General features: G+C 41.8%; 1 protein-coding gene and 1 pseudogene across 3 annotated transcripts in view; one reads left to right on the plus strand and one right to left on the minus strand.

Annotated features, from left to right (window-relative positions):
• The window catches only part of Samd8 (sterile alpha motif domain containing 8), a 47,339-nt gene extending 26,574 nt beyond the window's left edge, over positions 1-20,765 (plus strand). For all 3 annotated transcript variants that reach the window (XM_021182431.3, XM_021182432.3, XM_029469052.2), the window contains exons 3-6: positions 3,350-3,445; positions 7,059-7,176; positions 16,035-16,185; positions 16,566-20,765. In XM_021182431.3, coding sequence (XP_021038090.1) covers positions 3,350-3,445; positions 7,059-7,176; positions 16,035-16,185; positions 16,566-16,870 — 670 coding nt within the window. In that variant the 3' untranslated portion in view covers positions 16,871-20,765. The remainder of the gene's footprint in view (positions 1-3,349; positions 3,446-7,058; positions 7,177-16,034; positions 16,186-16,565) is intronic.
• On the minus strand, positions 19,211-21,346 carry LOC147001651 (small ubiquitin-related modifier 2 pseudogene; annotated as a pseudogene).
• Between the last annotated feature and the right edge of the window lie 1,110 nt (positions 21,347-22,456).

Consider the following 22,456-nt stretch of genomic DNA (forward strand, 5'->3'; position numbering starts at 1 on the left):
ATTCTCCAGAAATGTCATAATAAAACCCAGGGGGAATCATGAGGGAAATTGAAGGGACATGTTAATTGAATCCTAATCAAGAAAATGTAGTTGCAAAGGACATGTTGAGGATAATTAAAAAGTATGACCATGGCTGCATATTAGCCGATGATGCAGAGTCAGTCCTGCAGTTCTCAGGGAGCAGATGCCTGAAGGTCCATCCCTGTTCTCAGAGATATGTGTAGTTAGAGGGAGGTGTATCTGTAACTTACTCTGGAGGAATCTAAATGTGTGAAATGAAGCAATATGGCAAAAATATTAAATACAAATAATTGGGTGACTTAAGAGTAGTAAGTACTGCCGGGCGTGGTGGCACATGCCTCTAATCCCAGCACTCGGGAGGCAGAGGCAGGCGGATTTCTGAGTTCGAGGCCAGCCTGGTCTACAGAGTGAGTTCCAGGATAGCCAGGGCTATGCAGAGAAACCCTGTCTTGAAAAACCAAAAAAAAGAAAGAAAGAAAGAAAAAAAGAGTAGTAAGTACTTATTCTTGTAAGTTTTTCAGATGGACCAGGATTTTTTTTCCATATAAATTGATGATAGTAAGAGGGCACAGGAGTTGGAAACAATCAGATCATTGCTATAAGGTCAGTGAAGGATTACAAAGAAGTAGGCTTAGAGCTTGATCACGGGGCCTTTGTTTGGGGAGACTGTATTGTAAGATGGTGTACTGCTTGTAGGGATGAACTGGGGTTTGTTTGGTTTTGTTTTTTATCTATTTTTATATGTTATGCCTAAACATTTATATTTTATGTTAATAAATATATTTATAATATATGCCATAATTACATATTATGCTTGAAGTTATGAGAAGAAATAGTAATAATGTCAAGGTTTGGTTTATAATCATGAGTGTAGGTTGCTATGATAAGGCAAAGGGCAAGACCATAGGAAGAGAAATAAAAATAGAAGGGAGGAAGAATGCCATTATATGCCGTTGTACCAGGAGGAGTAATGGGAGATGGGGAGGAAGAGGCAGGGAGAGCATCAGTAAGACAGAGAAATCTGTTTAAATAGAGGCTTTCATTGGATCTAGAAAGTTACAAGGAGTTTTACAGGAAAGAGTTTCAGTATAACTTTTGTATGAATATAAGTTTATATTGACTAAAAGCTTAAGAACAGCTGTTCTTAAGCAAAATTATTAAATAGTGGATGAGAGACACGAAGGAAGCAGGGTGTAGAGTGTGTGTGTGCATTATGAAGATTTACTGTGGGATGAAATAGAGTAAACTCCCTCTGGGGAGCAGGAATTAGCATTAGTTTTGAGAAGGAAGTAGATTTACTTTTTTCCTAAGTTTGTAAAATTGTGTGTCTGTGTGTGTGTGTGTGTGTGTGTAATTTTGTGGGGGCAGAGTCTCACCGTGTAGCCCTGGTTGTCCTTGAACTCTTTTTTTTCTTAACTTTTTTTTATACACATTGGTGTTTTGCCTGCATGTATGTTTGTGTGAGGGTTCCAGATCTCCTGGAACTGGAATTACAGACAGTTGTGAGCTGCCCTGTGGGTGCTGGGGATTGTACTCGGGTCCTTTGGTGCGCTTAACCTCTGAGCCATTTCTCCAGGCCCCTGTCCTTGAACTCTTCTTGTAGACCAGGCTGGCCTCAAACTCAGAGATTTCTGCCTCCTAAGTGCTAAGAACAAAGGTATTTGCCTACCACGAGTGGCTTATGTATATTATTAATAAATTTTAAGGGTATCATGGCACATGCCCTTGGTTCTAGCAAATCAAACATTTGCTGATAATATATCATAAATTTATCTCCAGATAATTCTTTTGGCATGCATATAATTTTGCTATTAAGTTGAGAAGGCAAGTGTACATAATACTACGTTGGCTGAATATTTGATACTTGAGGACAGAGGGATCTTCTTTGTTTCTCAGAGTTCATCAGTGTTATTTATTTATTTATTTATTTATAGTCCTCAATTCTAAGACTCCCCCCACATAAATTCATAATACAAAATGCTGAGTTCAGGATCAGTTAGAAATTGTTAAATCTATTCTAACCAAGAGCCAAAATTCATGTAACAATTCTTTGTTGTTTTTTTTTTTTTTTTTAAGACAAAGTTTCTCTGTGTATCCCAGCTACCTAGGAACTCATTTTGTAGTCCTTGCTTGCCTTGAACTCGAGATCCCCTGCCTCTGCCTCTTGAGTTCTAGATCTAAAGGTGTGTGACACTACCTTTTTTTTTTTTAAATGACACTCAACAGCAGTTTTTTTAACTGTTTGTTTGTTTGTTATTGTTTGTTTTTTGTTTTTTAAGGCAGGGTTTCTCTGTGTAGCCCTGGTTGTCCTGGAACTCTTTGTAGAGCAAGCTGGCCTTGAACTCAGATTCATCTACCTGTGCCTCCCAAGTGCTGAGATGAAAGGCATGTACCAGTGCCACCCAGCAATAACAACCCAAGAATGTGGTAGCTTGTTGCTTACATGCTAAGGAGTAGCAAATAGAAAAATGGGTGATTGCGTGTCTGTTCTCTCCGAGCAGAAGACTTGGTAAACTAACATATAGCAGCCTTTGAATCTGAGCTGAGGTGTTACGGCAGCATTCACTAGTGTTGGATGCAGCAGTGGCATGCAGTTGGAAGAACATGTTTGTGTTCAGAACCAAGACTGCAGTAAAGTTGTGCAGTGCACTGTTGGCTAGGTGGGCACCTCCAGAAACACCTCAGACTCATTACTTGTTAGATGAGGACTTGGTTTTTGGTTGTTCTCAGTTCAGAAAACTTTGACTGTAAGCCATTTTTTCCTTATTTGTTTCCTTCTTGTGTATTCACTTGTAAGCTCCCTCACTCATTCAGTCCTAAACCTGCAGTTTCAGAAGTTGGGTGCTGGGCTGGAGAGATGGCTCAGAGGGCTCAGAGTGTCATGTGTACCGCACTTGCAAAGGACCTATGCCCACTCCAGGCAGCTTGCAGTTGCTGTAACTCAAACTCCAAGGGCTCTGAGGCTCTTTTCTAGTTTCCTCAATCTCCTGTATTCACATGCACACAGATACACATATATACATAGACATAGTTAAAAACAAAGTCTGCTGTTTTTTTTTTTTTTTAAAAAAGCAGTTGTGTGCAATAGAGTGGGAGGGAAGGGTTGTTTCTTTATAGAGAACTACTCCAGGAAGTCTGCGACAGCGAGTAGGTTCTGATGAGTGCAATACCCTTTGAAGCAGATTTTCTACTCCCTAGGCTTTGCAGATATTTCCTAAGAGAAGTGACGTTCTACAGAGCAGTTCTGAGGTTGCTGTTCGAAAAGTGTTGAGTTGCAGGGTGCATCTGCATGTGTTCAGTTCCAGAAAGAACTGTTTTTCTGTTGCAGTGTTCCTAGGATCCCGTGGGCCTTCTCCATGACTGAAGTGTGTGGCGTGATTCTGTGCTACATTTGGATCCTGGTTCTCCTTCTTCACAAGCACAGGTATTCACCGATTCCTTGAGACTGGAAATGGCTGACTCTCATGTAGGATTGTCAAGCCCAGTCCTTCGCTCTGCATTTCCCTGGAAGATTTCCTTCTATTCAGTGACATAGGAAAATTGGGTTTAGTTTTAAAAGGTCGTGAGACCAATAAGTTTAGTAATATTGTACATGTATTTTATAAGCAAAAGGATAATCGGCCTTAGTCAGTCAGTCCTTGCTAGTCTATGTCTGCCTCTTGCTCCTTGTCCGCCTTTCCTTAGACATAAGCTAGGAATGCCACTTCTATAGAAAGACAGAAATACTTCCGAGGCCAGTGTTTGGTTAAGTGTTTGAATGGAGGAGGGAAAGCCCATTAAACAAGACTGTCTTCTGTGCTCTGTATATCTGAGATGGTAGAGAAGTTGCTAGCTGGAGAGAGAGGGCTTCTCGGCAATTTCATCAAGAAGTAACCAAGGGAAGGCATTTTAAACAATTATAAAGACAGCAAGGAAGGCATAAGGGTAAGAAGGCGCCTTTTGCTGAAAGGACCCTGATATAGCTGTCTCGTGTGAGGCTATGCCAGTGCCTGGCAAATACAGAAGTAGATGCTCACAGTCATCTATTGGATGGAACACAGGGCCCCCAATGGAGGAGCTAGAGAAAGTACCCAAGGAGCTGAAGGGGTCTGCAACCCTATAGGTGGAACAACAATATGAACTAACCAGTACCCCCAGAGCTCGTATCTCTAGCTGCATATGTAGCAGAAGATGACCTAGTCGGCCATCACTGGGAAGAGAGGCTCCTTGGTATTGCAAACTTTATATGCCTCAGTACAGGGGAATGCCAGGGCCAAGAAGTGGGAGTGGGTGGGTAGGGGAGCAGGGCAGGGTGGGGGAGGGTATAGGGGACTTTCAGGATAGCATTTGAAATGTAAATGAAGAAAATATCTAACAAAAAAAATGAAAAAAAAAAAAAGGAAAGAAAACAAGGCTTAGTGATGAAGAAACAGTAAACACTGTCCTGTGGTTAGCCGCTCGCTGCCCCATTGCTTTTAGGATCCTGAAAAGGAGTGAGGTGGTGTCTTGCAACTTGAGGGCCTCTCTTCTCAGGAAGGTCTGTGATAGCCACACACATCCTAGCCGCAGCTATTTTAGTACGCTGAAGGTGAAAACAAAGGTTGATGACTGCTATTTTTGTCCCATTTTGAGGCCATAATGAACCCATTTCTCATTGCACATTGTGTCCTGTGGGTGCTCATATTTTAAAATGAAATGATTTAAAAGTGTGTATATCACTGCTTTCTGGTTAACTTTGCCTTACAAGAAGACCCTGTGGATTTTAATCTACCCACTCCTGAAAATAAAAGCAAATTTAACCTTGTAAGAAATTCAGGGAATTTCTCAGAGTAGATGCTAGACAAAAGTGTCTAAGAAAAAAATTCAGGCAAAATCCATGGGCACAAAAGCTGTGATCAAAGGCTAGATGAAAATGCCAGTCTCCAAAACTTGGTTAAAAAAAAAAAAATTTAACCTCTCAGAAACTTTGGTAGACTCAGTGAAGCATACTAGTGACCAGATAAATCCAAGTAATGGTGTTCTCTCTCTCTCTCTCTCTCTCTCTCTCTCTCTCTCTCTCTCTCTCTCATTCTCACTCCCTCCCTCTCCCTCCCTTCCTTCCTCCCTACATCCCCCCCCTCCATGTTTTGCTTGCATGTCTGTTTGAGGGTATCAGTTCCCCTGGAACTCGAGTAGCAGGCAGTTGTGGGGTGCTGTGTGGGTGCCGGGAATTGAGCCAGGGTCCTCTAGAAGAGCAGCATGTACTCTTAACATCTGAGCCATCTCTCCAGCCTCAAACATATTTCTCAGGTGTCATCTTTGTATCACTTTGATTGTGAATCTCTGAAACGTTGTTGAAATAAATGCAGGTTCCTAAACTCCATCCAGATGTGTACACTAAAGATTGAAACATACCTTGTCTTATGTTCAGTGCTACTTTTGAGGGAAAGCTTCCCAAATGCTTTGTCTGTTTAAATTTAGGGCATTTAAAGAAATAATGGCATAAATGATGTCACAGTTTATGATTACTCAAAGTTTTCGTTTTAGATGTACTTAACATAAAACTTAGTATTTAAGAGCTTAGTTTCATAGCTTAAGTTTAAGTTAGGAACAGCTTAGAATGACTGTCATATAGCCATTCTTTTTTTTTTTTTTTTTAAAGATTTATTATATGTAAGTACACTGTAGCTGTCTTCAGACACTCCAGAAGAGGGCGCCAGATCTCGTTGCGGATGGTTGTGAGCCACCATGTGGTTGCTGGGATTTGAACTCTGGACCTTCGGAAGAGCAGTCGGGTGCTCTTACCCACTGAGCCATCTCACCAGCCCCCCATATAGCCATTCTTGTAGTAGATCTTCTGACTAACCTTACCCTACTATAAACAGTTTAAGGGTCTAGCAACATGACTCTCGAGTAAAAAGCACTTGATACTTACTCTTCCTAGCATCAGAGTTGAGTTCCCAGTGCCCATGCTGATTCTCTCAGATCCTGCCCCTCTGGCCCCCAAGGCTACCTGCCCTTCCATGCACACACCCAGAGGCAAACATACATACCTACGCATTGTAATTAAAAACAATAAAAGTAAATCTTAAATTTTTTTTTTGAGTAAAGCCAGTGGTGGTTGTGGGTCACACCTTTAATCCCAGTGCTCAGAAGGCAGAGATAGGTGGTGGGTCTCTGAGTTCAAAACCAGCCTGGTCAACAGAGTAAGTTCCAGGACAGCAGGTTACACAGAGAAACTCAGTTTTTAAAAATAAAAATTCAAACCAGGACCCAGAAACCCTGGGTGGCTACATTGGGCCATCTTTGTATCTCATAGCAAGTACTGAGTAATTTTTTTATTTTTAGTAAATTATAATAGTTCTGATACTAAGCTTCACAATAGTACTTGTGTCTTGAAAATTTCCACTTTGGTATGGCCGTATTTTACCCCTGAAAGGATGCTCTTTCATATCTGCACTACCTGCATGTGGCTATTGTGATTTTAATGAGATGATATTAAATTCGGATCTTTGTTACATGAGGGTCATTTCAGGTGCTCCAGCACATTGTATCTAGCAGGCTACATGGTACGTAGACCATCCCCATCACTGTAGAATTCTATTGGATGACGATATTTTACATGGTTTTCTAAGAGTCCTCTCCTGAGTTAGAATAAGATATGACACATTTATAACTAAACCCATTACTTTGAGTACAAGCTTAGTAATAAAACCACATACATATATACACATCCCAAATACTTTATAGAGGTGTAATTTAAATGTAATGAATCTTTCTCCCTCTAAGTTAACAGATCTGCATTTAGTAAACAACTTGGGAGCAAACGTCTAGATTTTAGCATACCATCTGAGTGCTCCTCTAGTCCTTTCATTATTAACTCCAGTCACAGCCCGGCCAGAGGTAAACACTGTCACATTTGTCTTTATGGTTTCCCCTTTAGTACAGAACATATAAGTGGGGAGAAAGATTTCTGCCTTAAAGGCTAGTGGTTTTTTATTGCTTTCTCTCTAGAAAAGTATTTGATGCCTCAGCGTTTGGAGTGTCTCTGATTTCTGCTTTGGTCGCTCTGTTCACAGGTCGATCCTTCTGCGAAGGCTCTGTAGTCTGATGGGCACTGTATTCTTGCTTCGCTGCTTTACCATGTTTGTGACCTCCCTCTCCGTGCCAGGACAGCACCTGCAGTGTACTGGAAAGGTAGCCTGCTACCTCCTCTCTGTTCTCTCTTGTTCTTGTTGGATTAATGACACAGTATATGCAGGAGGGTAAAGAGCTTGCTTTCTGTGTTAAAATGTGGGTTTTTGGGTTTTTTTTGTTTTGTTTTGTTTGTATTTGCCATATCGGTAGTAAACTTCCGGAAATAACCGGGTTAAGTAACCCTAAGCTAGACTCCCTCCCTGTGATTTCATCTGTGGATATTTGTTCCGTGCTGTGGGACAATGGGAAATCATCCTTTTCTGCTGCATTTTCCCTTTCTCACCACACTCAGCATCTTTTTTTTTAATTGTAAAAAAAAAAAAAAAAAAAAAAAAAGATTTTTTTTTTTTTGCACCACCATGTCCAGTTCTTTTTTTTTTTTTTTTTTTTTTTTAAGATTTATTTATTATTATATCTAGGTACACTGTAGCTGTCCTCAGACACACCAGAAGAGGGTATCAGATCTCATTTTGGATGGTTGTAAGCCACCATGTGGTTGCTGGGATTTGAACTCAGGACCTTTGGAAGAGCAGTCAGTGCTCTGAACCACTGAGCCATCTCTCCAGCCCCTACAATGTTTTTTTAGCATGTATTATATACTATAGTGGGTTTCATGATCATACCCTCATGTGTGGTCATATCGTTCTCCATACACTCAGCATCTTTAGTTCTTCATGTGATTCTGTGGCCCCTTCATGGCTCCGAGCCTTCCTTTTCCTTAAGCATTTTCCGGTTCAGATGAGTTCAACACTCTGTCAACCTTTCCTCTGGTTTTGGTATATGCTTTATACATTTTGTTTTGTTGTATAGTAGATATAGTCTTCTAATTAAACAGACAGGGCAAATTATGCCCATAGGGAACAAAAGAGGGGGTTGTAAATTTTATTGTTTTTACTTTTAGATCTAGGGTAAGATCTGCTTTGTAAATTTAAGCTCAGTGGTAGAGTGCTTGTCTGATGTGCAGGGGGTACTGAGGTTCAGTCCCTAGGACCTACCCCCACCCCACTACTTAAAGAACAAATCTGTAAAATAATTTTAAAAGTTGAGCCTCTCAGCGGATGTAGTACCACACCTTTAATCCCCTCTTTTGGGAAGGCAGAGAGGCAGATGCATCTCTGAATTTGAGGCCAACCTGATTACATACTGAGTTCCAGGACAATAGAGAAAGACCCAGTCTAAAAGAAACGGGGACAAAAGTCAAAGACCAATCCTGTCCTTGATAGACAAAATTGTTGCAAATGGTTAAATTTGGCCAAAAAAAAAAAAAAAAATTAACCTACATAGGCAGACAAAGGACTTGATGGTTACATTAATACCTTTGTTGTTGTTTTAACGTTTGTAAAACAAAATTAGGTGCCATTGCCTTTGCTACCACAGTAGAAATAGCTGACGTGCCAGTTAGGGAAGGAAGATTAAGCACGCAAAGGAGATGAAGAGCTAAAACTACTGCCAAGAGGAAGGGGAACACAGCTCTCCAGGTGTTCAACCCAGGAGACTGGGCAGTGAGAGAGGGGCTGTGAAAGGTCAGACTTACTGGAAGCAAATCTTTTTAAGGTTAGAAATTATTGGGGCATTTTGTGGTTTTCAATATAGAAAAGCCGTTTTTGTTTGTTTTTTCAAGGCAGGGTTTCACTGTGTATTCCTGGCTGTCCTGGAACTCCCTCTGTAGACCACGCTGGCTGGCCTTAAACTCAGAAATCCACCTGCCCCTGTTTGTTGAATCCTGGGAGTAAAGGCATGTGCCACTGCCACTTGGCAGAAAAAGATTCTTTTATTATGGAGTTGTACAAGTTTCTTGTAAGAACTCAAATGATCTATAAATGTATGTTAAAAAAGCAAAAAACTCATATAGAACCTTTTTCATGCCATCCTACAAGTAAAACTTAACAGTTACACAGGTCTGGTTTGAAGTTTCTTCTTTCTTTCCTTCCTGCCTCCAGCCCTTCCTTTCTTGGAGACATACTCTATGCAGCTCTAGATAGCCTAGAACTCACTATGTAGATCAGGCTGGCCTGAAACTCCTCACAGAAATCCTCCTGCCTCTGCCTCACAACTGCTAGGATTAAAGATGCTAGGTACCACACTAAGCAACACAAATAATTTTTCAGTAGAGTTTTTATTTATTTCATAAATTGATATTGATGGACACCTTTTGAATGATGGATGAATTGCAGAGGTTGTTCTGTAGCTGACGTTTAAGGTGCTAGCATGTTACTTTTTCCTCTTTTGTATATGTGTGGGGCCTGATGTAGGTGTGTGTGTGTTGATGCAGGGCTCAGGGTCTCTGACTTAACCTGGAGCTACTAGTTCTGCTAGCATGGCTGATAGCTGCCCTGGGGATTTCCAGTATATCAGGCCAGCCTTTTTCTTTTTTCTTGGCATGGGTTTTCGGGCTCTGAATTTAAGGCATTTTTGCTTGGAAGCATCTCCCTAGCCTTATTAATTACTTTTTAAAAATGAGTACACAATTATTGCCATCTGTTTAAAAAGGTCACCACTTTAATAGCTGTGGGATAGTCCATTGTAAGCTTTCCCACCTTCTCCCCCGCCCCCCCCCCCGCCCCCCGACTTGCAGATGATGTAAAATGTGGTTGTTTCCAAGGTGTTTTAAACAGTGCCATAGTAAGTATCCTTAGACAGGAGAGCTTTTCTGCTTCATTCAGAGGGACCTTGACCCCAAGGCCTTGTACATGCTAGGCAAGCACTATGTTTACCTCTAAGGTTTTGGAAATAGAATTATTATTAACGATAGGCACATTGAAAATTGTGATACATAGTTCTAAAACGTGTACTTGAAAAAAGCTAATTTTGGTCGTGGGGGGATGGAATATAGAGTGTAAAAAATAAATTTTAAAAAAAGGCAAAAGAACAAAGGTAGTTTTCAGGTATTTTGGACAGAGGTACAGTTGCAACCTTGTGCTTTTTCTGTAGCTTGTTTTTTTCTGAAGAGCAGTGATGAGCATCGTCCGCATTTGCTTTTTACAGCCTCCAGACACCACTCAAAAAACGCCTGTCAAAGCGTCTTAAAGTTAGGGGTACTCACATCACATGCAAGTGTGGGCACATACATGCCAAAGCAAGAACAGATCAGGGGATAGCTCTTGAGAGCCAGTTCTCTCTCCTCTTGTTTTGTGAAACCAGGGGTTGAAGTCCAGTCATTAGGTCTGCTCACAAGTGTGTCTGCCCACTGAACCATCTTGCCAGATCCATTCATGCATTTCCTTAGCAAAACAAAACAATGAAAAACAGTCACCAGGAACTAGGCATGGCAACTTCTGCCTGTAATCCCAGCACAAAGGAGGCTGTGGCAAGAGATTGGCAGGTTTGAGGACAGCCAGAGCACATAGTAAGGCCCAGCTCGGCCTGAGATATAAGACCCTGCTGAAAACACATCATCAGAGTGACAGTCCTTCCCTATATTACTTGGCTTTGTATGCAGACAGATCTTAAGCGTCTCCTGGTTACTGCTCTCTGTAATTTCCTTTTAAGCAATTGAGAAAATCGACTTTGTTTTAGAAATTACATTAACAAAAAAGAAACAACTTTAATTTAGTTGTATTAATAACTTATATAAATAAAATATCCCACCTCCTACCCTCCCCTCCCCAGCTACTTTAAATACATTCCTTGAAAGTAGACTGTAGGGCACCACCATGAGTGTCTCCTGTATTACTGACCCAGTTTATTAGCTGTGTTCATAGCTATCTTTGTCTTCAAAACAATTATTTCTTTGATTTATAGCCTTAAATGATTATCAAAGGTTGTTTTTTTGTTTTGTTTTTTTTGGGGGGGGTTGGTTGGGTTTTGTTGTTGTTGTGTTTCATTTTTGTTTTTGTTTGTTTTGTTTTGTTTTTTTAAGACAGAGTTTCTCAATGTCTACCCCTGGCTATTCTAAAATTTTGGTTTTTAGATTAAACTGCCCTTGAGAAAGCCTCCTGCCTCTGCCTCCTGAGTGCTGGGATTAAAACTGTGCACTGTCATGCCTGGTTTAAGTTTTAAAGACTAATTTTTAACATTGTGTGTATGTATCTCTGTCTGGATATGCACATGTGTGTGAGTGCCCACAAAGGCCAGAGTGTTGCATTCCTTGGAGCTAGAGTCAGACGCAGTTGTGAGCCATCCTTGATGAGGGCTAGGAACTCACTGGGGTCCTTGAAAAGAACAGTATATATTCTTAACCTCAGAGCCACCTCCAGTCCAGTACCAACCTCCCAGTCCCAGCAGGCTAAGCTGAGCCACCCACCCACCCATTCATTGTACCACTTAAAGGGACAGGAGTGCTTGCTGCAAGACAGACAGTCTTTGCAGCCACTTTGGGAAGAGAAACAGACACCGGGATCCAGTGACAAACCCCCCCCCCCATCACCAACTGCGGTCTTAGGGTACCAATTGAACTTTAGGTTTAAATAGAGAAAAATTTGAGGTAATCATGAGAAGTACACATAGTAAGGCTGCCTTGGTCTAAGTGTGGTCTGGTTGGTGATTACCTCAGTCCTTGTTATTGCTTGAGGAGATAGCCAGCTCTCATGACATGATTGCTCTTGCTTGTGATTTCACGATGGGGTAACCTTCCTGTGGGGCTCCAGCATCACTGCAAGTTTAGGACAATAGGTTTGGAAGGGACACTGGGGCAGCTGACAATAGGTGCCTCAGTTTTCCTCCTTGAGTTTCATTGTACCTTCATCTCAGCCTTGAAGAGAGGTGAATTGCGTTGAGTAGAAGCCGTGGTTAATATGCCTTTGAGAAGTTAGGCATGTGACTCGCCCACAGTAAATGAGATGGATGTGCAGAGAAGGCAGACTTTTCTTCTGCCAGGCTTTTCTTCTGCTTTGGGCCTCCTTGTGACAGCTAAGGAGTCCTTGACTCACCAAGAGTGCTCTGACTGTTTTAGAACAAGTCCGTGACCCAGAGTTGTGCACTGACTGTCACAGCACTTGGAACCTCCTTTGGCAGTGGTAACAGTGCTGCATTTGACTGAAGATGGGGATGGCTGAGGATGGCGGGCTCCCTGCATCCTTAGCAGCAGCCACTTGGTTCCCTTTCCCACCCACACTCCTTAGTGTCTGTCCGTCGTAGTCAGTGCCAGCTAGGAAAGACAGTAGCTAGCGGTTTATGGTCTTCATTTTTATATAGACTCTAATCTCCCCAAATTGTTTCTGTACATGGTCTGAAGTGAGGGTAAAAACATTTTCCCCCAATAGTATGCTAACTGATTAGGAAATTCAAACGAAACTGTAAACAAACTATAGTGAAGTTGTGTTTCCCCTCAGAAAGTTTGACAGTTTTAGTCTTGATGACTAACAAAAGAAAGGGCATATAAATTTAATAATACTCCAGAGCTATGTACAGAGTTAGGAGCCTCTGCCAACATGTTGACATAAACTTCATGTCTTTCCTATGTAAAGGAACAATGGCGTGGGGCTTTTGGAGTGGTAATACCAACCTTGGCAAGATCAGGAAAGGAACTGCTTGGTGCCACTAGTGACAGTCTTATTGTCCTGACAAGATTTTCCAGGTAGCAGCATGTGGACACATGGGCCATCTGTGTCTGGGCTAGAAGGTGTCAGACCCACGATCTCCGCCTTCCGCAAAAGGCCTTTCCTAGGCAGATCTGGAGGTTCCCCACACTTTTGTGTTTGCATCTGTTGCTTAAACTAATATAGATAGATACTTCTTTTTATTCAAGGAGTTTTGTTTTGTTTTGTTTTTGTTTGTTTGTTTTTGTTTGTTTTGTTTGAGGCAGGGTTTCTCTGTGTAGCCCTGGTTGTCCTGGAACTCGCTCTGTAGACCAGGCTGGCCTCCAACTCAGAAATCCGCCTGCCTCTGCCTCCCAGATTCTGGGATTAAAGGCGTGTGCCACCACTGCCCGGCTTCAAGGAGAGATTTTTAAACCTATTACCTAGTGCAGTTTTATGAATAACCAGATCCAGAGATCTGAAAGGAATGTATTTGAGGTAGAACATTTTGCTTTCCTGTTATATGGATAAGAATTTCCTGATAATCCTAAGGAGGTTTATCAGAATAGCCACTTAAGAGAAAGCTGGATCTTTATGCAAAGAAACTTATGCTATTAGAACAAATTAGATGTCACACTCCTGTTTGGACAGCTTTCTTTCTGTCTCCAGTGACTTTTTTTATTAATTAGTTAACGTATGGATATTTCCATCTAAATCTGCCCTAAATGCTGCTAATTGTTTTAAAGTATAATGTAGCCTGCCTATTAACCTACATTATTTATAGCAATCATAAAAAGTAGAGCATGATGGGATAAAAGCCAGATGTCAAATCCCTTACATTGAGACCAACCAGAGGCATTTCATTGTGATAAATTAATGGCTTGAAATCATGGAACCAAGACAGAACTAAGAACATGCCTATTTTTAAAACTTAGCAACACAAAGCTAATTTGCATATTGTATCTAGACAGCTTCCTATTCATTCTTTTCTATTTCAGTTCTGTTTCTAGAAGGATGTATGAGAAATGCAGAATGGGAAAAAATGAAAAGGCTTGAATTACTGAGTGGTAATTATTTGGGAGTAGCATTACTTGTTTGTTTGGTTTTTTTTTTGTTTTTGTTTTTGTTTTGGTTTTTTCGAGACAGGGTTTCTCTGTGTAGCCCTGGCTGTTCTGGCACTCACTTTGTAGACCAGGCTGGCCTCGAACTCAGAAATCCGCCTGCCTCTGCCTCCCGAGTGCTGGGACTAAAGGCGTGCGCCACCACGCCCGGCTTAGCATTACTTGTTTGTCCCCTGTCCATGATTAAGATACTATCCAGCCCAGTGGTGGTGGTGCACACCTTTAATCCCAGAACTCAGAGGCAGAGGCAAACATATCTCTTGTGTTTGAGGCCAGCCTGGTCTACAGAGCAAGTTCCAGGACAGCTAGAGCTACACAGAGAAACCCTGTCTCAAAATATCTCTCCTTTTTAACCGCCCGCCCCCCACTCCCCCCCCCCCCCACACACACACACACAAATGTTCTGGTATGATTGACTTACGAAACATCTGTAACCCTCTGGTCTTTCTCTTCTATCCTGCCTGAGACTTGCATCTCAAAGCCAGATTGTGGTCCTCCATGGCTGCTGGAGCTTCAGTTGCTATGTTTGGGTAGTCAGTAGAAGGCAAATGGGGTGGTAGAAAGGAGCTCCTCTATGTTAGTCTCTGTAGCCATCCTATAGAGCTTTCACATTTTTGCATACAACTTATTGTACAGAACATGGCTCCCTGTAGCTATAGGGAAGGCCTAGAGGGCTAAGATCTGGTTGAGTTCATGGCCTCGCCAGTGTCTGAGTTTCTGTGACAGTGAGGACAGGGAGAATAGTTAATAAATGATAGCCTGGAAGTTACAGCATAGTTCATGTCCTTGCTGCTTCTTTTTAATATTTTTCCTTTTTAAAAGAACGTTAGAGCTTATTAAAATATTTTAATAGAGATTTAAACATGGACATTATGGGAGAAAAGTAAGTAAATAAAGCAAAATGTGGTTGTTAGGGACTGGAAGTTGTTGCACAAACTACTCAGACACAGATCTCTGTCAAACAGGGCTGGTTTATTGAACACACACCCTAAGACTGATCCATCAGGGACACAGTACAGACTTGGGAGCTGAACTGTGGTGCCCAGCTAGACTCCTATAGAGCCTGAGATACGAAAACATCTGTGCTAAGTTATTCTGCCAGTCAGAATTTAGGGATAGGGGATTTCCTTAGGAACATGTCTATGTTGTACATTTATCCTGTCCTCATTGGTTGGGGTGTTCCACTGTGGCAGGGGACTTGCCTTGTCTAGTATTCATTCAACCTCCTACTCAAAATGGAAGTTTTACTCCAAATGGTTTCTTGTATTGGTGCAGGTGTCTTTCTTATGTTGGGGTCCATCCCAGGGTTAGCTTATAAAGGCAAGAAACAAAAAAGTTGATACCTAGATGCAGGAAGTGTTGCTGGGTTGTTGGTCCAGGTCCAAGCTTATTGTGACTAAGTAAAGAAAGGAGTTCTAACTGACCTCTATTGTGATTAGTCTCCAGGAGCATCAAAGCACAGAAGGTAACCGAATACGCAGTCAGTTCAGGAATGAGAAAGGGTCCTAGTAACAGCACATGACAAAGTTTCCTTACAACAGTAACAGCACAAAATGGCTGCTATACAGACAACCTAGGCCTTAACATTTTACCTAGGCCTTAACATTGGGGATGTTCTTATTTTATAGTGACTATTTGAGGCAGGGTTTTTCTGAGTAGCTGTGACTGTTTTGGAACTTGCTCTGTATATCTGATTGGCTTTGAACTCAGAGATCTGTGACTGCCTCTGCTGCCCAAGTGCTTGGATTAAAGGGGTACACCACCACTGCCTGGCTGCTTGTTGTTTAAGATAAAATGTCGTGTAACCTGGGCTGTCCTCTGTGACCAAGACTAGCCTTGGATTCCTGCCCCTCCTGAATCTGACTCTGAACATGTGCCGTCATTCTTGACATTGACTTTGCACTTTTTGCTTTTGTTATTATCTTTAGATGAGGTCTCTCTGTGCAACCCTGGTTGCCCTGGTTGTCGACCAGGCTGGCCCCAAGCTCACAAAGATAGATATACTGCCTCTGAAGTGTTGGTATATGAACGTACGCTATATGCCTGCCTTGACCTTTTTACTGTAAAGGAGTTTGGATTAGGATGATTTCATTTAATTAGCATTTTCTAAGTACAGTCAAGCTCTGCTAATTCTCTGGGCCCACCTTGAATTAGCTGAGTTAGACCAGTTGCCTTTACCTGGATGCTCTTATTTCTGAATCATGAATTGCCTGAAATGGATTTGGGCAAGCTCTGAGCCTCAGTAAGCATTTGAAGAACTAACTCACAGCGTTCTTTGTAGATATATGGAAGTGTGTGGGAGAAACTACGACGGGCATTTGCCATCTGGAGCGGCTTTGGAATGACTCTGACTGGCGTCCACACTTGTGGAGACTACATGTTCAGTGGCCACACAGTTGTTCTAACCATGCTGAATTTCTTTGTCACAGAGTGTAAGTATATCTTTAATGCTTCTATGCATATTAGATAGCTTGTTGCAGAGAAGGAGCTAGGGAGGAAGTGAGAAAGAATAGGCGGCTGGGGTGGAATACAACTCAGTCTGGACTGCTTGCCTGCCACACGGGAAGCCCCAGGTTTGATCCCCAGCACCACATAAAGCTAGGTGTGACGACAGATGCCTGTAGATCCTAGTTCAAGTTCATCCTCAGCTACACATCCAGGTCAGCAGCCTGGGCTACATGAGACAGAGCCGAAATAAAGGGTGCGGGGCAGAGGTTAGGGGCGCGGAAGCTTAGAGCCTACCCTGAGAAACATGTGGCTAAGAAGCACGGCAGGAATGTGTTATTAAATGGCCCTTCTTTCCTTTTCCTAGATACACCAAGAAGCTGGAATTTCTTGCACACTCTATCCTGGGTTCTCAACCTCTTTGGAATCTTCTTCATCTTGGCTGCCCATGAACACTATTCCATTGACGTGTTTATTGCCTTTTATATCACAACAAGACTCTTTCTGTACTACCACACTCTGGCTAACACCAGGGCGTACCATCAGAGTAGGAGGGCGAGGATTTGGTTTCCTATGTTTTCTTTCTTTGAATGCAATGTTAATGGCACAGTACCTAATGAATATTGTTGGCCATTTTCTAAACCAGCAATAATGAAAAGACTAATTGGATGAAGACTCTCTCTCTGTAATGAGTTTGTTGTTAAATATACAGTAGTTATGGAATGAAAATGAATACTTTGTCCCAGGCTCCTGGATACGTTGCATTTGGCTTCTGTGTTGACAGGTTTCCCGTTCTGAGAAAGGCCGTGACTGTAAAACTCAAGAAAGAACACACAAGACTCCTTATCTAGCTGTTTGAATGGAGAGGTCATGGGAAGAGTTTCCGCCCCTCACTGTAGGAAGACCCAGCGGGGTGATGTCAGGCCGTTCGTTACCTGTGCATGCTGAGTGTTTGCTTACCGAACTCAAGCACATCAGCTTGGGCTGGCTGAAGCATTTTTACTGATTCCCAGTAGGACTCAAGTCAAGAGTATTTCTGCAGCTGGCTTTCCTTACCTAGTGAGCCGTTCTCGTGTGTTCATTGAACTACTCTGAATGTCTGCAAAGTGAGTGTCTTGCTGGTGAATATGTTTTACCTTTTGAGCCATTTTAAAGAAAAACACATTGAACGCAGCAGCTTTTGTGAAACAAAAGAATGCAAGGGGCAACGTGTGAGGTGACACGCTGATCAGGTGTCGCTGGCCTCCCCACGAATGCAGGTACGGGGTCAGCATTTCAGAACAGGTGCAGCATCAGTTGCTGGTCCTTATCTGTTCGGAAGCTTCCGTGTGAGCACAGAAAGGATTCCTGAGGGAAGTGGCTGTGTTCCCAGTAGTAAAGTGGTGTTCCTGTAGTGCTGTAAGTCCTGGACTAAATACTTGTTGTAACTGTTAGTTAGGCAGATGACAACCCAATATACTGCTTTTTAATAATGTGACTTAAGTGAACACATGAGTGTTTTACCAGATGTTAGAGTTCTTATGTCAGTGAGTGAGTAAATGTGCATGCAGAGAATTCTTTTCTTCTGGAAAAAACCAAAACAGAACAGAACAAGCTGTGGGCACAGTGCTAATTCTCCGGGTGGGGGTAGGGTAGGGGGGGTCCTCTTTTTGTTGTTTTTTTTTTTCCTGAAAGTTCTCATTTCTGACCATGGAAAGTACACAGTCTGAGACATGCGTGGATAGAAAAAGGCTTCTTACTTTTTATTTAAAAAAAATTATATACATATGTTCTTTCTAGAGTCTTAATTTGGCAGTTAAGAACTAAATACTTTAGCTTCAGTAATTACTGCCACCTCTCCGATACCATTTGTCACTTTATTTTCTATTGGTTGTACATAACAGTTTTAACCTGGTTGTAGAATTGGAATACTAATTGTATAGTCTTTACGTTTCATTTTCAAACAAGGACTCAAGAGCTGCAGGCAGGTGCGCTGCAGTCACCCGCAGGCCACAGCCGGTGTTTACTCCTCTGTCTCGGCGGCGGAATGGTCATTTTTGCAGTTGGAGTCATAGTTCCACCTCTCGGAAGCCACTGAGTGGATTAGGCAGGAAGGGGGTTTGTCTAGTAGACAAACGGGCCTCCCCCGTGCTGAGAAGCCCTGCTCTGAGGAGGCTGGAGACAGCGCTCATTTCTCACCTGAGAGGTGATGTAAAGCAATCAAGTTCAATTATGTTTTTAAATCTTGTACTTCAAAATCCTTGCAGTATTTAAATTATTGATTCTATTACAAGCCAGGATCAAAAACGCCAATATCTTATCTAAAGAAACTTCATAATCCTGGAGAAAAGGTTTGCCATGCTTGTTTGAGTAATTTGACTTAGGGCCAAGGGATATACTGCCACCCCTCTTTTTATTCCCCCGCCCCCCCCACAGAGCAGGATCCAGTTTACCTGGGGGGAGGGGGAGAGACAGTGTTGGCTTTTGGGAAAATGTTCCAAAAATGTGTTTCTACATTAGTTTTAAGATGCTAACTATATTAAATATCTTAACATCAGGCTTCTCTCCTCCATATGGGTTCTATCATAGAACACAATAGGAGACAGGTGCAGCTGGCGTTGCCCTTGCCGAGCTAATGATGGTGAGAGTGCCTGACAGCAGCCTGCTGTACGGATTGAGTGGCCTTGGGTCACTCCTGTTTGTTTGGAGGAAACAGATAAGCTGGATGTATAACCTAGTAGCTACTATAAGACAGTGTTTACAGAGCTAATCCTCTTCAAGTCTCAAAACTGAGAGAAACATTAGTTTTCAGGTTTTGTCCTCACATCTTTTTTCTTATTAAAACCTAACCATAATGAAGATAGAATTTCTGTTTACATTTTGGGCATGATGTGGCTGCGTGCAGAGGCTCCACGCTTTTGAACCCTGTATTTGATTCTGCAGTCGTGTGAGACTTTTATCCTTGACAGCTTAGTACGGAAGCAAGGAGAGGTTTTGAGTTGTTGGGGATGCAAAGGAAGGATTGCCTACATCCTAATCCCAGCGTCGCTGCCCTCCCTGTTCTGCGAAGCCCAGGGCTGTGTGTGCAAGGCACAGTGCAAACAGGATCTTACTGAAAGGTAGATCTGGGCGGAAAGGAACGAGCTCGTATGGAGCATAAGCTTGCTCTCACCACCACATAGTTTTGGCAGAAACCTTTGTGTTACACTTCCCAACGAGGCCAGAGTTGCTGTGGCAAAAATACCTTTCTAAAGCAATGGGCTTCATCTTAGAACCAGTCAATTTAAATAATATGGACTGTAACCAAGAAAACCCACTTCCAATAGCGTAACATTGACACTGTAAGTGGTGACCAGCCCCATTCTACCTGTAGCCTGTTAGGACTGAGAATTCCAAAACTCTGTAAGTTATAAGTGGGGAACAGGGGTGCTGGATCCTTCTATAGCAGAGAGCAAGTAGTCTTTCAGGAACATTTGTGCAAAAGTGTTTGGTTGTTTGTTTGGGGGAGGGGGGTTCTTTTTGTTTTGTTTTGTTTTTTCAGAGGCAGGGTTTCTCTTAATTCAGGGATCACCTGTCTTTGCCTCCCATGCTGGGATTAAAGGTGTACACCACCACACACACCTTTTTGTAAAACTTAATTCATATAAATTCAGATTCGTGGCAAAAATGTATCTTCTTTATATTCAGCAAAAAGAAAATTTATAATTGAAAGATTCTAGATCCAAAATGCTTAACAATGTTTACAATATTCTTGACTTAAACTCTCTGATTTAGTACACTCAATTATTTGGTGGTCTTATGGATTGAAGTCCCATAGCAAAAGCAAACAGTATAGTCGCCCTCTCAGCTGACAGACTTAGGAGACAAGAACAATCTTTAGAATAGTTCACTTGCTTTCCTTCAGACAGCGTGAAAGGCACCAAAGCATGTCAGGAGGTGTTGTTATTGTTGTTTTTTGTTTTTGATTTTTGGTCTTTTTTTTTTGGTTTGGTTTGGTTTTTTTGTTATTGTTGTTGGTTGTGGGTTTTGTTTTTGTTTTCATTTTAAACAAGCTTATAAAAACAAGATGCTTGACTTGAAGGGAAAACTAAGATCATTTTGTTCAAGAGTAATTTATTCCCTAAAGACACGTAACAGCTATGTACAGGTTATAAAGATTGTCCTTGAAGCCGGGTGTGGTGGAGCACACCTTTAATCCCAGCACTAGGTAGGCAGAGGCAGGAGGATTTCTGAGTTCGAGGCCAGCCTGGTCTACAGAGTGAGTTCCAGGACAGCCAGGGCTACACAGAGAAACCCTGTCTCAAAAAAAAAAAAAAAAGTTTGTCCTTGGTTTTACAAAGATAAATCAAAAACATTAAAATTCTCCAATTGAACAAGGCATGCAAGGATTTGGTGTTGTTGTGTTCTTTTATTAAAACAATGAAGCCGGGTGTGGTGGTGCACGCCTTTAATCCCAGCACTTGGGAGGCAGAGGCAGGCGGATTTCTGAGTTCGAGGCCAGCCTGGTCTACAAAGTGAGTTCAAGGACAGCCAGGGCTACAAAGAAACCCTGTCTCGAAAAAAAAAAAAAAGAAAGAAAGAAAAACAATGAGAGCAAAATAACTTACTGGAATATAAAGATGAGAGCTGAATGAGCATGTCACTAATGGAGAAGGGACCATCTCCATCTGATGTCAACCAGAACAGAACATTGGCCATTTTGTTTAAAAAAGGAAAAGAAACAAAAGAGCACAATGCTTGTGCACACACACCAGTTACTTTATGTACCATAAAGAAATGGGGACAGGGAAATGAAAGAAGAAAAAACTGTACTGTGTAGTCAGGATGTGGCGGGACCAAACTGTGGCTTTCTAATTGAGAATGTATTCTTGGTCTATAACAAATTCTGGAGTAAAGGAGCAGGCTCCCTTTTTAGTAGACACCTCCAGTCTGCTGCTGGAACACAGACATCAATCTTCATCCTCCATTGATTGGTTGCCCATCAAACCGGAATCTGACCTGCCTCACTGACAAACCCTGCCGTTCACAATAGGCTTTCATTAGTTTACTAAGTGGTGTATGCCTCTTAATCTTACACTGCACCACAGAACCGTCCTGTCCCGCCACCTTCAAATTAATATGATCGTTGTTCTCAGTCTTGACTCCTTCCTTGGGTTTCTTGTCAGCCATGGCGAGCGCCAGAGTCTCCTTGTGGCCTTGGCTGTCCTGGAACTCAGACATTCTCCTGCCTCTGCCTCCCAAATTGCTGGGATTAAAGGCAAGCATCACCACTACTGCCTAGCAAGCATGTCAGTTTTTTGTTTTGTTTTGTTTGTTTGTTTGAGACAGGGTTTCTCTGGATAGCCCCGACTGTCCTGAGACTCACAGCATATCAGGTTTAATGGCAACTTTACATAACAGTTTGTGTGTATTAGAGTGAGGTTAGTCCCAGGCACCCACCCCTGTTACCTCTGCAGCTGAGGATTAAAGTACCATCAGAGACGCTTCAGGCTACTGGATGGAAAGAGAAAGGGTTTTGTTTGTTTGTTCTCCTTATGAATAGCTTTAAATGACTAAAATTACTGTAAAAGTAGGTGTTGGTTTGCCTGTAAATTCAGTGGCACTGATTTTACGTAACTAATATGATGAATTACTGTATCAAGTTCAGTACAAAGGCCTGTGAACCCTAAGCTGTTTCTCCAGCTACACTAAGTTGTTTTTGAGGATACATTCTACTCTGTGTTAATCAAAGGACTCTTTATTCTGTGAATTTCCCATCTTGGCATAAGGAAGCTTTGTGCTTTGACGGGAGAAGGAATATTCTATTGTTTGTTTTCTTTTTTCCATTGTTACTTCACATCTCTTTTAATCTGAACTACTGGATTGTCTGACGAACCAAACCGAGCCTATTGTTATTAACATCTTTAAAATGTTTAATTTTAATAATTTTTCATTGAATTCATGGATTGTTAGGATAATGAAGTATTTGTGATGTGGAACAAAGGAAATGAAATTGTTACTCAGTGGGGAAGCAGGTTGCTTGGACTAAGCCAAGCACGTTCGTTTTGAGAATTCTACCTAAAGGTCTCCCTACCCACAGAGAAACTAGTGTTACTTGAAGACATGAAAGTCCCTGTGGTAGCCAGACCGTGAAGCACAGTGTTGTAATAAGTAAATACCTGATTCTAAATTAAATTCAGATTTAACTAATATATATTATTTTATAACTTTGTTGTATTAAAATGTTTTAAACACTAAAAAATAAAGCATTTGAAAGTTGGTATGTGGCTTGTTATAACC

This window comes from Mus caroli, unplaced genomic scaffold (genome assembly GCF_978045245.1).
Source record: "Mus caroli unplaced genomic scaffold, Mus_caroli_1 scaffold_12, whole genome shotgun sequence".
In the NCBI taxonomy this organism is placed as follows: domain Eukaryota; kingdom Metazoa; phylum Chordata; class Mammalia; order Rodentia; family Muridae; genus Mus; species Mus caroli.